Below are 19,591 nucleotides of genomic sequence, written 5' to 3' on the forward strand. Positions count from 1 at the left end.
CATTCTCCCTCCATCATGCTGTGCCTGTCACATTGCCCTCCTCACTGTTTTCATACACACTACACAGGGTTCTACTCCCCAGCTTTTCCACTGGCCTTACCTCTGTCTAGGATACTTTTCTCCCAGATACGCATATCTCCTCTAGGCTGTTGCTCAAATGTCACAATCTTAGAACTTCCCTGACCACTCTTTCTAGATATCATCCCCTCTCTCTATTTCACTATCCCGATTTAATGTTAATCATGGCAGTTACAAACACCTGATACATTACTTGTATTTGGGGACCACATGATCCCAACAGAATGTAAGCTCCATGAGGAAAAGGTTGATTTTCTCTTTCCTAACACACAGAGTTGTGCTTGACACATGCTTTGGAGAGAATGAATGAATGATGGAATGAATACACAAATTTAAACTTGCTGAGAGAGGCATAGCTAGACAGGCTGAGGATCCTGCTAGGGAACATATTCAGGGATGACAAGATGGTGACAAAGCCATTGTCTTTATCTCACCTACGTAGTGGTGTCCTTGGGTCCCCTCGGAGTTGACCCCTTTCCTGACACAATGGAAGGTCCTGTTGTCTCTTCCACATATTACTCGCAGTCAGCGACAGAGGGCTTTCCCACGCCAGGCCTGCAGATCCCAGTGGGAAGCTTTATCTATCCTGCCCCTTGGGGGACAGCGGCTGGCTTTCCCGCATGAGACCTATTCTGTATTGAACAGGAAAGCACAAACAAGCACAATGCCCAGCATAGATAAAATGCTTTCAGTGTTCTCTGTTAGACAATGATCCCCATAGAGATGTAATCTTCAGTTTATGAAGACTTTTTTCTGAGTCCAAAATTGCAGGAATCTGTGGGGTTTTCCCCCTAACCTTGCCCTTCTGCCCTTTACGGATCCTCCTGGAATGGCCCACAGGCATCTACATCTGCTGTTCCCCAATCCCACCAGCAAAGGGCACGCGAGATGAAACAGTTCTGTCCTGGGATGTACCACTGAGGAGTAGCAGTAAGATCACCCACTCTGAAAGGTACCATTGGGAGAGGGCGTGTGACAACAGAGAGAGGGTCCCCTTACACCGGGTCAGGCATGGACCACAGTTCCCTGCGGTGGCACTCACGGCGCCACTGGGTCCATCCCCATTCGCTCCTCTTCGTCTTCCCACTGCTTTTGAATCCGAATGGACACAGGTATTAAGCGGAAATTTTCTTCGTCTCTTTTTCAACTCCACCCCTTGGTTGGTGGGACCACTACGGAGCAAGAGACTGGCTGTCGGTTTGGGTGTGGAGTCAGGGAAGCGTTCTGGGCAGTGATTGGCCACCGCGTGATTCCAGGCAGTGTGGTCACAGAACAGGCACTGAGGGCGAGAGGCGCCTGTGTACGCGTGTGCCTGCGTTGGCGTGCGCGACTTTTCAGAGCATGCAATTTTCCTCCGCGTTTTAGTGCTTTTCCAGAAGGGGTCTAATAGGTGCCCTGGTTAGTGGCGAGGTTTGGCGCACTGGCTGGCTGTGCATGGTGATGGCGTTTCAGTCTTGTTCAGCTCTCGCTCAGTCTGTGACAGTGCACGGTCATTCACACAAATGCATGCAACTCATGTCCAGGGGGAGGTCCCTGATTTTGGTGTCTCTCCCTGGAGAATAACCTGGATCTGGCAGCTTGGGATTGTGTTTTGCTACGTGTGACAACACAGGTGCTGCTTGGGTACATTTGATCCCCTTGAGCCTTTGGGCGGGGTTGTGAGTGATGGGATATTTGATCTGAGTGGATTTTTCGAGCCATAATACAAAGCCTCTAGGATGTGTGCCTGTATACCAGGATGTGCATCTTTGGAGCTTGCTGGCCTTTCAGTCCCTGGGTGTGAGATCTCTGTGTAGGCATCTGCACCCCAGAATGTGAGATCACTGAGCTTTTGATTCTGGGTCCGAAGTTGTGATGCCTCTGTGCTGCTTTAAGGATGGGTCAGTGTAAAGGTGTAAACTATCAGCTGCTTGGGGATCTATGCACAGGTGGCAAGTTTTTCATTTGCCTGGGAACTTTATCTTAAGGTTATATGATGTTCTTGAGTTATTAAAACTTCTGTCTTTCTGTTTAGGGGGTTTTGTGTTACGTCGGTAAGTGTCTCAGTGGTTTGGGAGTCAGTCTCCATGATGTGAAGTATCTGTGCAGTTCTCGTTTGTTTCTGTCTGGAAGACTTTGGTCTGTTTGGAGGGTCTTTGTCACAGTGTGTATGGTTATGGTCTCTGTTGTGTTTGAAGGTCTGAGATGAGTTGTGCACTCTCTGTGCAGAGATTCAGTGAGCTCTTTTTGGTGTCTCTGGGTATCTATCTGAGCTGTTTGGAGTCTTTGTGTTAGATATAAAACCTCTTATATTCTTGGCTGTGAGGTCTCTGTCCGGGAACTGAGGATTTGGAAGCTGGCAGATATGATTCTGAAGCCTGGAACCTGACATGCTGACTGTGTGTTGTTGAGTGTATCACTTGTCTCCTGAAATCTCAGTTTGTATCATAATTAATACAATGAGGCCAGTGCCCATCTTGGAGGGTACCTGTGCATGTTAGCAATGTGTGTAAGGGCCTGGCTCCAGACTGTCCTTCAGCAAATGTTTTCTGAGCACCTGCCATAGACCTGCACACTATTGGAGGAGTTTGTGACAGGACAAAACCAACCAAGTCTCTCATTTCATAGACTTGGCGGTCAGTAAATAATCAAGGGTGGCAGGCACTATGAAGAAAGATATTTCTAGATCAGGGGAAAGGGTGTATGTAGGTATGATGTTATTATTTTATTTGAGATAATGAGGGAAAGACTCCCTGAAAGATTACAAGTAAGTAGAGATCTGGAGGAAGTAAGGGAGCAGGCTGTGGGGTTACCTAAGAGAAGAGCATTCCACGCAGAAGGAACAATAAATGCAACAGTCCTGGCATGGAAATCTACTTGGCATGCTCCTGAATGTCAAGGAATCCTGTGATGTGCTGTGTTTGGCACATAGCTCTCCTTGAAAGGGGCCTGGTGCTGCTATTTCTGTTTCCCCCACAGTTTGTGGTCTTCTGCATTTCTTAGATGAAGGACTCAAGGCTCCAACATGTGCCCTGCACCTTCTCTCCTACCTATACTTGAAATTAGAGTGAAACCTTCTGGTCCATCATGAGAGACAGAGAGCTTCAGTGTACCAGCTACCGGGATGATAGCATCCACGCTGAATGTCAGCCAAGCAGCGGACATCAGTTATAATCATGGGATTATGAGGCATGGGAATCACGCCTCATAATATTGCTCCTCTTGATGGAGGGCAGGACTTAAGAAGGAGAAAGGAAATGGGGCAAAGGAGAGAGGCAGGAAGGGGAAGCTGGAGGACAATGAGAAAGAAAACGAGTGGTTTCATCACATTGCTTGGATTTGGCCCAATTCACCTTGATGAAATGATTGGATTAGGAAATGTGGAATCTGTAACCTATTTCTTTCCTGATATTGGTAAATTTTGTCTTTAGTTATCTTTTTTTTTAATTCTTATGGGTGGAAACTTATGAATTCATATTGACCTTTTGAAAGAGCCAGCTTTGGGTTTTGTTGATTATCTATATGTTTTTTCTAATATCTGTTCCGATCTCTATTTTCCTTATTTTGCTGACAGTCTCACTACCAAAGGGGTTTAATAAAGTCCCTGAGTTTCCCAAGTGTAGTGAAATCTCACAGATTCTAGGGCACTGTTGTAGATGCACTGAGTGAGAGTCACTGAGTGTAGATCATGGAATCTGCACTTTTTAAAAGAATTCCTCAATTCTGATTGACATGGACAACTTGTCTAGGCACTACCGGAGCAGAGGCATGGTCTTATTTTGCCTGCGGCCAGGCTCTGTTTCTATTGAGAGCATGTGACAGGGGTTTCCTGCCTTCTCTGATGCACAAACCCAAGACCTCCAGTCTAGGAGACTCACTGACATGCTGTCTGCTGTTCTGAGGAGGCTCTTGTTTGTAGACCACCATTTCTACAAAACATCCTGATGCCAGTCTTGTCAAGACTCCATTTGAAAGATTTCTGAAGAAATCAGATTTCCATTTAGTGTGCATTTCTATGATGTAAGATCAAATTTTTTATGTGGTAGCTGTTATTGTACATATTTTGCTGTAGCTGTTGGATCTTACCCTTGACTGAATAAATAAATACACCCAGAGTTTTCCACGGTGCGTCCAGACCTGTGGCTCCCTTACTGCTGGGCGACACTGAACAAGTTACGTAGTGCCTCTGTGCCTCATTCCTCTTTTAACCACATGGAAACACTAGCTTCGAGTAAATTTAACTACTTCATGGGGCAGTGTAGACCACTGACCGTGTTAAGACATGAGAAATTGTCAGGACAGTACGTGCCATATGGCACGTTCCAAGTCAATTCTAACTGTTGTTATCACTGTTGTTAATATTATTGCTGTTCCACATTTCCCTGGAAATCGTCCCAGAGACACAATGTCAAGACCACCTTTGACACACTGCACGGACCTTGGACTATCATTTCAGGCCTTTCAGGGCCTCAAGAATGGAGTGTATGAGGTATGAGGGGGGGGGTTTTGGTTTTGTTTTGTTTTTTTTAGCACAATGAGTATCCCCCTCTTCTTATGGGGATATTGTGAAGCTTAGAGGAAATATTTGGGTTTCATCATGTGCTCGTATGAAAAAGTTTAGTGAATATTCTATGTGAAGTTAGATGTCTAATGACCTCTTCATAGGATTTGCATCATGACGGGAAAGCAAGTGGTCACTGGACAGTTATAGAACATTAGTATATAAATTTTTAAAAACATTGCCCAGGGAAATTAAAAGGCCTTTTATCAAGTCTAATTCTCAATCAAATCTGAAGATCTGAATCTGATGAAGATATGAAAATGTTAGTAGTCAAATGATCATCAGTAATGCTTTATTTCTTGTGTAGTTTTCACATTTCCAGTTTTGTTGTGTTTCTTATTTCTTCCACTAATACTCATGATTGTTTAATCCAAGGGTGATGATATGGATATTTTCCAAGGTAAATCATGAGGAGATATTCAGCTGTGTTTTGGGATGCAGAGTCTGAAGACAGGGGAACAGATCAGAGACGACACAGATCAGTTGGGATTGGGGAGGTAAAAGCATGGGGGCAGGGACAGGGGCATATGAGTAGAAGCAGAAACGGAAGTGAAGAGAGACCTGAAGAAAAGCTCACCCTTCTGGATCGTGCTTAGCTCTCCATATGTACAGAATGTGCATATGTACTCCATATGTACTCAAAAGTCTTTGAGTACTCATAACAACACTGTAAGGTGAGCATTTGTAATGCTATCATCCCTTTCTGCAGTTGAGGAGTGGAGACACACAGACGTTAATGGGTGAATGAATTTGCAAAAAGTCACCTAGCTGGCAAGAGCTGAGTCAGATTGGTGCCCAGGCCAGAAAGAAACAGACAGGCGTGGTATCTGACTCCCAGTCTGGAATACAGTGCAGTGTCTAGTCTACTGTGGGTCAGAAGGCAGATCAACATGTCCATCCACATGAAACACTACGATGGATCTGCATATGGATTGAACACAGTTCCTCCTAAGTGCACGAAAGTCCATGGGGTGTCATGTCAACATGTAAAGATCACAGAGAACAGTTCCTAGTCCATATCAAGCTCTAAACATGTATTTGCCGAGACAGACATTAGTGGAGCACCCTCATCATTCTGGAAAGTAGCATAACCATAGAAATAATGTAATGATAAACAGAACAACAAATACAATATCATGAAGACATTACCTCGCCCATCTCCTAATTTTCTTAAATGCAGATTCGACCTGAAAGGCAATAGACCATGTATTAAATTTTTTTTCTCTTAAGTGTGGCATTCTAGATAATTTCCAAATAACATTTTATTAATATTTTAATTTGTTGTATCTTCATTGTTACATAGGCAGTTTTCCTATTATAATTGAAAGATGGACTTTCTGAAAACTCGTTTTCTTCAGGTATCTTGAGGTTTCAGCATAAAAAATTGTATTGGTATCTGTGCCAGGTGAAAACCCAATCAGCACACTGAAGTCAGAAGTATGATTTTTGGTACAGTAGGTAGGGGGCTGTAGGGGAGGAGAGAGGTCCTGATGGAAGGTTAGCTAAGCCTGCAAGTGATGTGAAAACGGTCACTGACTCTAAAGGCCCAAACCAAACAACAACTCACAGGTCCCTAGGAAGACACTGGTGTTCCTTCCACATAAGTGTCTGTGTTAGGACTTTCAGACCATTGCTCTTTTGGCTCCCATGATGCATTGGGGCAGCTTGTGACACTTATAACACAGTCCTGCTTTGACTCAGGCTGTGGACGAGAGTCACAGCCTCCCCTGCAGCACCGCCCCTTTTGTGGGTGATCTGGAGTCCTTTTTGTGATGTCTGGGAGTCGACAGATTCTGATGGGAAATGAGGAAGAAAATACATAGTGCAGGGGGTACATGCACCGTCCTTGATAAAGATGCAGCTGCAGCTTGTTACAGTAACCAGTTGGGGATGAGAAGAGTTTGATTTGGTGACTCAAAGAAGAAATGTGGAAGTGAACTCAACGCAAAGGGAGAAAACATATTAAGAGAGGCTAAACAGCTACGATTCCCATTTCTGTAGCAGGCAGGGTGCTCCATTACTGTTGTGAGAAGGCTCCGTGCTCTGAGCTCTGGGAGGGAGTGATGAGTGTTCTAAGGACCCGCCATCAACCCTAAGCAGGGGGCGCTGAGTCTGTAAAGACATAAGTCTCAGCCTTCAGCACTGATAGACACAGAAACTTCTTAGCCCTGTTGAAAGTGGGGCTGTGGCACGTTCAGTTCAGTTGAGTTCAGTTCAGTCCCTCAGTCATGTCCGACTCTTTGCGACCCCATGAATCGCAGCACGCCAGGCCTCCCTGTCCATCACCAACTCCCGGAGTTCACCCAGACTCACGTCCATCGAATCAGTGATGCCATTCAGCCATCTCATCCTCTGCCTTCCCCTTCTCCTCCTGCCCCCAATCCCTCCCAGCATCAGAGTCTTTTTCAATGTGTCAACTCTTCTCATGAGGTGGCCAAAGTACTGGAGTTTCAGCTTTAGCATCATTCCTTCCAAAGAAATCCCAGGGACTGATCTCCTTCAGAATGGACTGGTTGCATCTCCTTGCAGTCCAAGGGACTCTCAAGAGTCTTCTCCAACACCACAGTTCAAAAGCATCAATTCTTTGGCACAGGGAAACGCAAAGGTAAGGTGGTGGTGGTTGTTCGTTTTCAGTCGCTTGGTCGTGTACCACTCTTTGCACGAGACCCCATGGACTGTAGCACCCCAGGCTCCTCTGTCCTCCACTATCTGCCATAGTTTGTTCAAATTCATGTCCGACGGATTCTCAAGTGTCTTCTCCAGCACCACAAACCAAAAGCATCAATTCTTTGTCACTCAGCCTTCTTAATGATCGAACTCACACATCTGTACATGACTACTGAAAAAGCCATAGTTTTGACTATACGGACCTTTGTCTGTAAAGTGATGTCTCTGCTTTATACTATGCTGTCTAGCTTTGACATGGGCTTCCTTGGTGGCTCAGTGGTAAGGAATTCGCCTCATGGGTGTACCTATGGCTGATTCTTGTTGATGTTTGACAGACAACAACAAAATTCTGTAGAGCAATTATCCTTTAATTAAAAAATAAAGTGACAAGAAAAAAAAAAAAGAATCTCCCTGCAATGCATGGGATGCAGGAGTCAAGGGTTTCACCCCTGGGTTGGGAAGATGCCCTGCCATGCCCTATGGGAGGAGGGCATGGCAATCCACTAAAGTATTCTTGCCTGGAGAATCCCATGGACAGTGGCACCTGGCAGGCTACGGTCCATGGGGTCATAAAGAGTCAGACACAATGAAGCAATGAGCATGCATGCATACTAGCTTTGTCATGGTTGTTCTTCCAAGGATCAAGTGTCTTAATTTCATGGCAGCAATCACCATGCACGGTGATTTTAGAGCCTCCAAAATTAAATTTGTCCGTGTATCCACTGCGTCCCTTCTGTTTTCCGTGAAATGATAGGACTGGATGCCATAATCTTATATTTTTGAATGTTGACTTTTAAGCCAGCCTTTTCACTCTCCTCTTTCACCCTCATCAAGCGGTTCTTTAGATCCTCTTCAGTTCCTGCCATTAAACTGCTATGATCTGCATGTCTGAGCTTCTTGATATTTCTGCCAGCAACCTTGATTCCAGCTTGTGAGTCATCCAGCCCATCATTTCCCATGATGTGCTCTGCATGTAAGTTGAATAAGCAGGGTGACTCTATACAACCTTGTCTTACTCCTTTCGCAATTTTGAACCAGTCCGTTGTTCCATGTTTTATTCTAACTGTTACTTCTTAACCCTCATACAGGTTTCTCAGGAGACAGGTCAGCTTGTCTGGTAGTCCCATCTCTAAGAATTTTCCACAGTTTGTTGTGATCCACACAGTCAGAGGCCTTGAGGTAGTCTAGTCAATGAAGGAGAAGTAGATGTGTTTCTGGAATTCCCTTGCTTTCCCCATGATCTAATGAAGGTTGCAATTTAATCTCTTGTTTCTCTGCCTCTTCAAAACCAGCTTGTATATCTGGAAGTTCTCGTTCCATATACTGTTGAAGCCTAGCTTGAAGGAGTCTACTAACTGGAGGCTTCAGAAATATGGGACAATCTAAGCTTGAGAAAGTGGAGGGCATGAATGAAGCCCAATAAGAGAGACAAGAAGAGGATTCTCTACTTTCCATGATGTTAGCAAGATGGGCAAGGGCTAGACCATACTTTCCAGTTCCTGTGTAGGACAGTAGCCTTTATCTAGAAAGTCATAAACAGTTCTGGAACTGTAAGAGAGGGAGGGAGAGGGTGGTGAGTGGGAGACAGTCACCCTGAGTGGATGTGAGAGACCCCTTAGAAGGGGGTTGACAATTAAATGGAGGGGAGCTTTGGACTAGAGCAGATGTGTTGGACATGGGAAAAAGAAGATGCATTAGACATTTTCAAAGTAAAATGGACAGAACTCAGCAAGAACGTTGACTTGAGGTGAAGGAGATGGAATTGTTAACCTGGTTAAGACCAGGTTTCTTTGTCCTATCATAAGGGTACAAAGGTGTCATGGGGAATCCTGGAAGTTGGCCAGGTCTGGGAAGAATTTCAAATAAGATTTTTATATTTATGAGCTCAAGGTCTAGATCGATACAATAACCAGTATTTACATACTTAAAAGATCCTTTTTTTAAAAAGTGAGAAGTATTGAGATATAATTTATATACAATAAAAGTCAGTGCTTTAAAGCATTACCGTTTGTCAAGTTTTGACATATGCATACCATTGTGTAAATGCTACCACAAAAAATGTAGAAAACGTCCCATTGGTTTGAAAATGCTCCCTTGGGTTATTTGCATTCAGACTCCTTCCTCCACTCCTATACCCTGGCAACCACAGATATCTTTCTCTGCCTATAGTTGTGCTTTTCCAGAAATCCATTGACATGAAATCATATAATACATAGCTTTCTGTGTCTGACATCTGTCATTGGCACAGCTGAGATGCATCCTTGCTGTTACACGCATTAGTAGTTCCTTTTTAAATACCATGTAGTGTTCTTTTGTACGAGTATTCTCTTTTGTTTTTCTTTCATGTTTATACCAGTTGTTGAATACTTGGGCTGTTTCTAGTTTTGGCTATTAGGAGTACATGAGTAGAATATTTGAGTAAAGGTCCTTGTGTGTACATGTTTTCCTTTCTCTTGGGTAAAATTGGGTAAAATTAAAACTCCTAGTAAGTACGAAAATTCCTGCGATAATAGAAAAAGAAGAATGTGGTACTGGAGAAGAATGCAGAAATAGCTACAGAAGGAATGAAACGGCTAAGCCAAAGTGGAAACAACACCGAGCTGTGGATGTGTCTGGTGGTGAAAGTGAAGTCCGATGCTAAAGGAACAATACTGTATAGGAACCAGAGGTATACTCAGAGAAACTAGTTACCAGTTCAGAGATTTAAATGTGCAGTGCACCAAGCAAAAAGTGGAAACAGAGGCATCTATTTATGTACTTATTCCATGGAAGTGAGTAAAGCCATTGGGAGTATGACGGAAAACCCAGAAGCAACGAAGGAAATGCTTCATCAGAGCATGTATAAAAATAGGTATTAAAAAACGTAATATGTATTTCTGTCATGACTGTCTTTCTGAGACACATTCTCCACTAAGGGTAACCTAGGACTACCTATCACCACAGGTTGTGGATGCATAAGAAAGACTGCACTGGAAGGAAAAAAATATAGTCTTCAAGCCCCTTTCTCATCCACCAGAGACGCTGCGGTTCCAGGACTCCACCTCAATGGCGGGAAAACCGCAACCTGCACTGCTGCTGCTAAGTCACTTCAGTCGTGCCCGACTCTGTGCGACCCCATAGACGGCAGCCCACCAGGCTCCCCTGTCCCTGGGATTCTCCAGGCAAGAACACTGGAGTGGGTTGCCATTTCCTTCTCCAATGCATGAGAGTGAAAAATGAAAGTGAAGTTGCTCAGTCGTGTCCGACTCTTAGCGACCCCATGGACTGTGTAGCCCACCAGGCTCCTCCATCCATGGGATTTTCCAGGCAAGAGTACTAGAGTGGGGTGCCATTGCCTTCTCCGGCAACCTGCACTGCACACGCCCAACTCAGTGAGCATGCGCAGTGTGTGCGGGCGCATCCGTTGCTGCGCATGCGCCTTGGTGCGCATACGCCTTCCTGAGCGATCTGTGAGGAGCGTTGGGCGTGAGACGGGTCTGTTTATTCAGTCCCGGTTCTTTCTCACTACTTGAGACTCACCAGGTAGGTTCACAGGTCTGTCCTGTCTGGAATTTAAGTGTGTGTGCGTGCGAGGGTAGCCAGTGAGTTTCGCGCTGGTCGGGCAGTGCCATCTAGGGCCTTTGAGGAGGAAGGCCCTCAAGGTAGTCATCTTTCTCCTCACAAGTGTTGCGACGCCATACTTCTTGCCTTGGTGGGCGGAGAGGAAGGGCAGTGGGCAGAGGAGGGCAGGCGGTAGGATGATGGTGGGGGGAGACTTGGGGGTGCTATTTGAGATATTTGGTTCAATGGGGCCCTGGAACTGACGACAGAGCACAGAATCTGGGGCCGGCAGTGGGACCTGGGCAGGGGGCAGGGTGGGTGATTAAGGAAAGGCCTAGAAACCGGACCGCAGTGGGGTTGTGACTGTATTGCGGGTTTTGTGGTAAGGTGCCAAGAGAGAAGTGGACCGGTTGCTCTGTATGCAGCCTCATCTCAGCCCCAGACACTGAGAAAATCGCCATAGTCAGGCTGTAAAGACTGAGCCTTTCTTCGTGTTCCAACTGAATTCCAAGGGAGTTGGGGAAAATAGGTCTGGTGAATAGGAGTGTGACATGAGCAGTAGTCCTGAGCTTTTAAATTCCTAGCAGTATTTCACTAAAGATCTTCATGATGGAGAATTCTGTTGTGAAATCAAATGTCCTACCGAAAATTCAGCCTTCTTCTGTACCTTAAGGTGATTTCTCTGCTGGCTTTGCAAAGACACAAATGGCTTTGCAAGCGACTGTATTTGGTGTAATTGAAATGCATGTACACTCATACTTAACCAGAGTTTTCTTTTGAAAGTATTCTCACATTAAAAAAAATAAGTCAACATATGGTCATAAAGTGATCAAATATAGCTGTACTCTTAAATACATTTTCTAAATCACCATATTCTGCTTTCAGGGAGAAATATGAGTGGGCAAGTGGCATCAAAATTGGGACCTACAAATCAAGATTGCGCCCAGGTGGATGAACCTGTGGTTGTGAGTACCTTGCCATTTGATGTTTTCTACTAGCACAAGTTTATTTTTGAGAAAATGATGTTAAGTAGTACAGATGCAGTGATAAAGGTCTTCCATGCTGATAAAGGGTGAGAATTTGTCTTAGGAAGGAACATTGATCCAGATATAGTCTGGCATTGCCTGGATGAGTATACTGTTAAATTCCCTGGAAATGTGCCCAGTGACTCCCTCCTCCTGCTTATTAACAACAGACTGCATGCTTCCATCCCAACATAGATTTAAATAACTTCCAAAGTCTTTCTGGGTAACTCTTATGGGAGCTAATTCATCTCTGTGTGAAGAGTAACATTATTAAAAGTAAGTACATAGAATTGTGTTGGGAAAATGTTGTTAGGTTTACTTATGCTCAGATATATCTATGTATTATGTATATTTATGCTATTAGATGTATTAACAACAAAAAGGTTTTATTTGCATGCACACTCTACTTGGACCAGCAGCCCAGTGTTGAGCAACCTCAACAAGAGGAACCGCCAGCTGAGATTCAGGATATCACACCTAGAAAGGAGGAAGTACATGGAGAGGATCCAGTGAATCGTGATGAAGAAGAGGAGAAGGATCCCTTTGAAGGTAAAGTGTATCTATGAGTCATGCCTTTAGACATAATCAGTAAGAAGAGGAAAGGAAACAGTAGAAAAGGACTTCAGACAGTTCCTAAAAAACTGAGGAGAGTATAGTTTGCAGGTCAGTGTGGTCGCTCAAATTTTCCCTTATTTTCAAGACAAAGAGAAGGGGGCAACTAAGGTGTCTGAGGACAACCCTGGAAAAGGAAAATGGTAATAACATTCGGAAAATTCTGCTTTCCTTTTTCTCCAGCAAAACATTCCCAGAAGAATGCTCCTGAGGTTCTTATTCATCACATTTTTAGCATACTAACCTAAGGCTTTTAATTCATAACACCGAGGGAATGAAGATCATCATTCCCTTGTCTATATTGTATGCTTTACAGCTGAATTGATGCATTTTTTTAAAGATTCTGGCCTGGAAGCTGATCTCCAGCAATTGGCTCTGGCAAAGACTGGGGGTGAAGGTGGAGATGGTCCTGATGTCAGGGAGGAGTTTGCATCAAATACAGAGCCTGGTGAAATGCCAGAAGCAGGTATGTCATCCATTCAGAAAGTAATTTATGTGGTTTCTGTTTTTCAGAATATTATATCTTTACTAATATAGAGGGAACATTACTATTATTTTAATAATAGAGTTCACATATTCTTTGAAAGATAGTTCAGACCCCAGATGCCTGAGTGCCTGACTTATAGACTTCAAATAAAGAAACGGACAGGATCAAAGCCATATCAAAATGAAACAAGGAAACCATTTTCTTCTCTTGAGTATAAGTACTTTAAGCAACAGCTAATAATTTTCAGGTTCTTTTATAATTTCTGCTTGTAGCAAATATGGAATGCATTTGTAATAAATATCAGTTTATTTGAAATATGCTTAGGCATCCAAGTAGGTTCTAGTACCAGCTTTAGCATAATGTGTGTGATTCTATGAAATCCTTAACTTCTAAACTCAACTTTACTCATGTAAGTTGTGAATTCAGAACAGATACACGCAGGTGCTGATTTTTCAATGCTAATTTTTGCATTCTCTGATTCTCTTTGATGGAATGCATACAAGAATACTCTGTTTTGTATGATGTATTTATCATAAAATATCATCTTGAGTCAAATTATAACAGGGGGATTGAGATTTCATTTTCTGACGGGGGACACATGTACACCTGTGGCTGATTCATGTCAATGTATGGCAAAACCCACCAGAATATTGTAATTAGTCTCCAATTAAAATCAATTAATTAATTTTTTAAAAAAGAAAATGAGCCAACATTCTGCTTGATGTTAGTTAAATTCTCTCAAATTCTGAATTCTCTAGCTTTTAAAAAAACAGTTGCATTTTAAATCCTTTCCCCAGGGAATCATGAAATGACTGAATAATAAAATGGCCAAAGACCGTCCAGTTTCCTATTTCTGTGGCTGATCAAGTTGAGAGTGCATTTAGTCAGTGATATTCAAGGCAGGTGTGAGTAAGATACGTATGCTAAGCACACTACCTGCCCCCAGGTTTGGTCTTTTCTTGGGGAAGGAGGTTGCTTATTTCAATTGGAGGATCATTACTTTATAATACTATGATGGTTTTGCCATACACACCTCTCTCGCTCTTAAAGAACTAATAAAAATCTGAGCCTCATGATATAATCGTCTCTAACCATATCAAGTATGTTATTTTTCTTCTTTGATACATAAGTTTAAAAAGTTTTGAAGGCCAAAGATTATAACTCTAGTTCTTCCCGCATAATCAACTTAGTATCTTTCACATATGTGTTTTCCAAATTGCTGACAATGAATTGCATGGTTCTGATTTTAAAGGAAGAACTTCATAGTTAGGGAAGAATTTACTGTGTATTAGCCTTCTAAATATTTTAACTTTACATTTTTTTCCCAATCCATTAGAAAAATTAGATGAAAATACAACTTTTAGACTACTTTCAAGTAACTACAGAACATGATTAAAATGTTCTCATAGAAAAATCTTAGTCTAAATATGTGTGTATTTAAAAAGAAAATACATAAATTACAAGGTACATAAATATAAAATCCTACATCCAACATAAAAGGTAAGAAAAAGAGCAACAGAATAAACCTAAGGGAAAAAGAAAAAGATACTCAGTAAAAGACAGGTATGAATTGTTAGGAAGAGGAAAATAAACTCAACTAATAAATAAAGACAATGTGTTAGTTTACGTAATTTTTTAATATATATATACACACACATATTTTTTAATATTCTTTTCCATTGTGATTTATCACAGGAGATTGGACATTAGTACCCTCTGCTGTATAGTAGGACCTTGTTGTTTATCCATTCTGAATGTAATAGTTTGTATCTGCCAACCCCAGACTGCCAGTCGATTCCTCTCAGTTTACATAATTGTGAAGAAAATGGACAAAGCCCAAGTACACATAATTAGAAATATGAACAAGACACTAACAGTTAGTATATTACAGAATTAAAACAGGGTATAATCTGGCACTCAAATATTTTCAGAATATTGATGAAATAGTAGGGTAGAAAAACAAATATTTAACATACCCCACAGTAACTAAATAACTAAACATCACAAATACCGTGGATGAACTTTTGAAATTGGTCAGAATTTTCTCTCAAAAGCCATTATCATTTAGAAACCAAAAAATCTGCTTTTCCAGATTTTCTTTCTCTCTTCCTACTTGCTTTTCTCTCTCACTCATACTCCCTCTTGCTCTCCCCTTTCTTCTCTCCTTTCTTTCTTTCTTTCTTTTTTTTTGGTGTGGCTGTGAGAAACAGTCCTATTTCTGCTTCACATTTTGATGTCACCATGTCACCAGTGATAGTAATGACTTAAAATTAGTGTCACCATATAATGTATTATACCAACTGGAATGCTTTCCAGGGTGAAAAGAAACATTTAGAATTACATGAGGGCCACAAGTAAAAAGGGGGACAAATGTTTAACCGACTTAAAACCACCATATCAACCATTTAGAACAAATGAAAATGTCTACACTTTTCCACAGTAGAGAAGAAACAAATGTAATACTGGCCATTTTATTTACTTCACATAAGGAGTAACAGAGAGAACAACTGTTTAGCTATCCTATATTCGGAATATTATTTCAAACCAGTGCATTTAAATGATACTTTTTTGGGATATTTTGTTTCAGTTTTTGTGTATTTTGTTTTTCTTAGGGTGTTTTTTGTTGTTAGATATTTTACTGAATGTGTACACACTTTTGTCTTCTACTGAAAACTACCTTCTGATAGGTTCCATTGATTTCATTTGTTCTGAACTCAGTGTCCTTATTTTCTTGTATGACTAGGAAGAGTAGTGTGTTTTTATTTTTATTTTTTATTTTTTTATTTTTTTTTATTCTTCCAATTTTATTTTATTTTTAAACTTTACATAATTGTATTAGTTTTGCCAAATATCAAAATGAATCCGCCACAGGTATACATGTGTTCCCCATCCCGAACCCTCCTCCCTCCTCCCTCACCATACCATCCCTCTGGGCCGTCCCAGTGCACCAGCTCCAAGCATCCAGCATCATGCATCGAACCTGGACTGGCAACTCGTTTCCTACATGATATTTTACATGTTTCATTGCCATTCTCCCAAATCTTCCCACCCTCTCCCTCTCCCACAGAGTCCATAAGACTGTTCTATACATCAGTGTCTCTTTTGCTGTCTCGTACACCGGGTTATTGTTACCATCTTTCTAAATTCCATATATATGCCTTAGTATACTGTATTTATGTTTTTCCTTCTGGCTTACTTCACTCTGTATAATAGGCTCCAGTTTCATCCACCTCATTAGAACTGATTCAAATGTATTCTTTTTAATGGCTGAGTAATACTCCATTGTGTATATGTACCACAGCTTTCTTATCCATTCATCTGCTGATGGACATCTAGGTTGCTTCCATGTCTTGGCTATTATAAACAGTGCTGCGATGAACATTGGGGTACACGTGTCTCTTTCCCTTCTGGTTTCCTCACTGTGTATGCCCAGCAGTGGGGTTGCTGGATCATAAGGCAGTTCTATTTCCAGTTTTTTAAGGAATCTCCACACTGTTCTCCATAGTGGCTGTACTAGTTTGCATTCCCACCAACAGTGGAAGAGGGTTCCCTTTCCTCCACACCCTCTCCAGCATTTATTATTTGTAGACTTTTGGATCGCAGCCATTCTGACTGGTGTGAAATGGTACCTCATAGTGGTTTTGATTTGCATTTCTCTGATAATGAGTGATGTTGAGCATCTTTTCATGTGTTTGTTAGCCATCTGTATGTCTTTTTTGGAGAAATGTCTATTTAGTTCTTTGGCCCATTTTTTGATTGGGTCGTTTATTTTTCTGGAGTTGAGCTGTAGGAGTTGCTTGTATATTTTTGAGATTAGTTGTTTGTCGGTTGCTTCATTTGCTATTATTTTCTCCCATTCTGAAGGCTGTCTTTTCACCTTGCTAATAGTTTCCTTTGATGTGCAGAAGCTTTTAAGGTTAATTAGGTCCCATTTGTTTATTTTTGCTTTTATTTCCAATATTCTGGGAGGTGGGTCATAGAGGATCCTGCTGTGATGTATGTCGGAGAGTGTTTTGCCTATGTTCTCCTCCAGGAGTTTTGTAGTTTCTGGTCTTACGTTTAGATCTTTAATCCATTTTGAGTTTATTTTTGTGTATGGTGTTAGAAAGTGGTCCAGTTTCATTCTTTTACAAGTGGTTGACCAGATTTCCCAGCACCACTTGTTAAAGAGATTGTCTTTAATCCATTGTATATTCTTGCCTCCTTTGTCGAAGATAAGGTGTCCATATGTGCGTGGATTTATCTCTGGGCTTTCTATTTTATTCCATTGATCAATATTTCTGTCTTTGTGCCAGTACCATACTGTCTTGATAACTGTGGCTTTGTAGTAGAGCCTGAAGTCAGGTAGGTTGATTCCTCCAGTTCCATTCTTCTTTCTCAAGATCGCTTTGGCTATTCGAGGTTTTTTGTATTTCCATACAAATTGTGAAATTATTTGTTCTAGCTCTGTGAAGAATACTGTTGGTAGCTTGATAGGGATTGCGTTGAATCTATAAATTGCCCTAAAAATACTGGTAATATGCTTGAAAAGTCTATAAAATCTCTAGAGAGGATTAACTGAAGGTAAGCCAAAGGTCACCCTTAGTGTTTCTGTTTTAGTCCATTTTATAAAACTACAACTGCAGTGAACTTTGTATATGTCTCCCATCATCGAACTAAACTTCTGCTAAGTGACTTTTTAAATGTTTATTATAGGTGAAGGGCAGCCATTTGCTTGAAAGAAGATAAACTGAAACCATCTATGCTGTTCTTATGTTGTGTATTTGACTGTTAAAGTTCTGTCAATAAAGTTTCCTTTTCTAATTGCACATTTTTTGTTAAATTTATCCCTGGGTATTTAATGTTATTGAAAATTCATGGTTTGTGATTTTTATTGTCTAGTTGAGGATGTATGTAGAGAGAGAATGTCTGCATATAGATTTTCTGTCCAACAGTAACTCTAAATATGCATATTAATTCCACAAATTTAGATGTAGATTATTTTTGCTTTTCAAAAGATACAATTATATTTGAATATCAACAGTTTCTACTGGCTTAAATCTTAAACCCATCCTCATTTTGCAGCTTTGAACAAACCTGGCCAGAATATTCTTGACTAAAGTAGATGATAATCGGCATCTATCCAAATAGGAAATGAAAAATCTTCTCCATTTCAACCTGTTTACATTGCTTTTTTGTAGATATACTTTATCACAGTAAGTTCCATTCTATTCCTAGTTTGCTGTCTTGAATATAGATTAATTTTCATCAAACACTTATACTGCATCAATTATGATGATCATAGAATTGTTTTCCCTCCATTTTTCTATTAATGTGGTGAATTGCACTTGTAACCTTATACATTTAAACCACCCTTGCACTTCTAGGGTTAAAAAAATTGGGTCATAACATATTCTTTAGGTGTAATCTACATGTTAATGCATATACATACATATATATACCCACACATAAAAAATTCATAAAAGCCTTTGGTCTTCTCTTGAATAAATGGGTTTACAAAATATGCCACCCATATCTTATATGGTGTCCCTGATGAAAGCATTGACAGAGAAACATTTTTTAAAATGTAATATGTTTGTACTGCCCTATAGAGAAATGGAATGCCAAAGCCATTGTTAAAGGTTGTAGGGAGACAGGAAAAAAAACTGCTTTCAAATTCCATGGCAAATAGCACAGCATATCTTTCACACATTTCTGACTTGCCTTCCAAGTTTTTTTGGGTGCAGGGAGAGAGCAGCCACAAACATCTTTTCTTCTCCATGATGTCCTCCACTGGCTTGATAGCAGATCTCAGAAGCCCTCCAGTTGTCTCTGTGTGTGTGTGTGTGTGTGTGAATCACTCAGTCATGTCTGACTCTTTGCGACCCCACGAACTGTAGGCCACCAGGCTTCTCTGTCCATGGAATTCTCCAGGCAAGAATACTGGAGTGGATTGCCATTCCCTTCTCCAGAGGATCTTCCCAGCCCAGGGATCGAACTCTGGTCTCCTGCAGATTCGTTACCGTTTGAGCTACAGGGAAGACCTCCAGCTGTCTGATTCCTCCCTTATATCCTTATTATTAACATAATAACAAAACGCTTACATCTCTGAGCCCCTATCTGCATCCTCACGCACCAAAAAAATATATTTCTGCAACAAAGGACCTATTCAGACTTCACTCTGCTTAGCGAATAACAGGGGATTATAAATAGCAGCTGTTGTGCCCTTACAGAGGTATGAAAATCCAGGTCCAAAAGGACTGAAAATGGGAGGTTCAAACCTACCTCAAATTTAAGACAAATTGAGACTTAAATTAGAGTATCCTATCTTACCAAAAAGATGTGAAAAAGCCCCTAGGTCATGGAGCTCCCTGACAAGATTAGATCCTAGCTAGAAGAAAAGGGAAAGGAATGAGGGGAACTTCCTGAGACAAAATAACTTGAGTTTTATCTTCTCTGTCTCCTTATTGGCTATGACATGACATAACTGGGCTTCCCCAGTGGCTCAGACGGTAAAGAATCTGCCTGCAGTGCTGGAGACCTGGGTTTGATCCCTGTGTTGGGAAGATCTCCTGGAGGAGGCCACGGCAACCCACTCCAGTATTCTTGTCTGAAGAATCCCCATGGATAGAGGTGCCTGACGGACTACAGTCCATGGGGTCG

The 19,591-nt window shown here is 41.5% G+C and overlaps 1 protein-coding gene across 7 annotated transcripts; it reads left to right on the forward strand.

The window, feature by feature from the left end:
- Positions 1-1,106: 1,106 nt before the first annotated feature.
- LOC113889384 (X antigen family member 5-like) lies at positions 1,107-17,757 on the forward strand. Of its 7 annotated transcripts, none has more exons than XM_027536059.1 (5): positions 1,107-1,190; positions 11,711-11,790; positions 12,234-12,399; positions 12,803-12,928; positions 17,645-17,757. In XM_027536059.1, the coding sequence occupies exons 1-5, from the start codon at positions 1,181-1,183 to the stop codon at positions 17,665-17,667; spliced, it is 405 nt and encodes a 134-aa protein (XP_027391860.1). In that variant the 5' UTR covers positions 1,107-1,180; the 3' UTR covers positions 17,668-17,757. The 7 variants fall into 7 exon arrangements, with proteins under 7 accessions (XP_027391860.1, XP_027391863.1, XP_027391864.1 ...); XM_027536062.1 differs by having other exon boundaries at positions 1,108-1,190; positions 12,261-12,399; XM_027536063.1 differs by having other exon boundaries at positions 1,111-1,190; positions 12,267-12,399.
- Positions 17,758-19,591: the final 1,834 nt, after the last annotated feature.

The sequence above is a fragment of the Bos indicus x Bos taurus genome, unplaced genomic scaffold, assembly GCF_003369695.1.
Source record: "Bos indicus x Bos taurus breed Angus x Brahman F1 hybrid unplaced genomic scaffold, Bos_hybrid_MaternalHap_v2.0 tig00011894_arrow_arrow_obj, whole genome shotgun sequence".
Lineage (NCBI taxonomy): Eukaryota > Metazoa > Chordata > Mammalia > Artiodactyla > Bovidae > Bos > Bos indicus x Bos taurus.

Bases quoted from the DNA above. Each gene is read 5' to 3' on its own strand.
- LOC113889384 (XM_027536059.1), top strand. The intron at 11,791-12,233 runs GTGAGTACCTTG...AACAACAAAAAG, and splicing joins AGGTGGATGAACCTGTGGTT to GTTTTATTTGCATGCACACT. The intron at 12,929-17,644 runs GTATGTCATCCA...TGTTTATTATAG, and splicing joins TGGTGAAATGCCAGAAGCAG to GTGAAGGGCAGCCATTTGCT.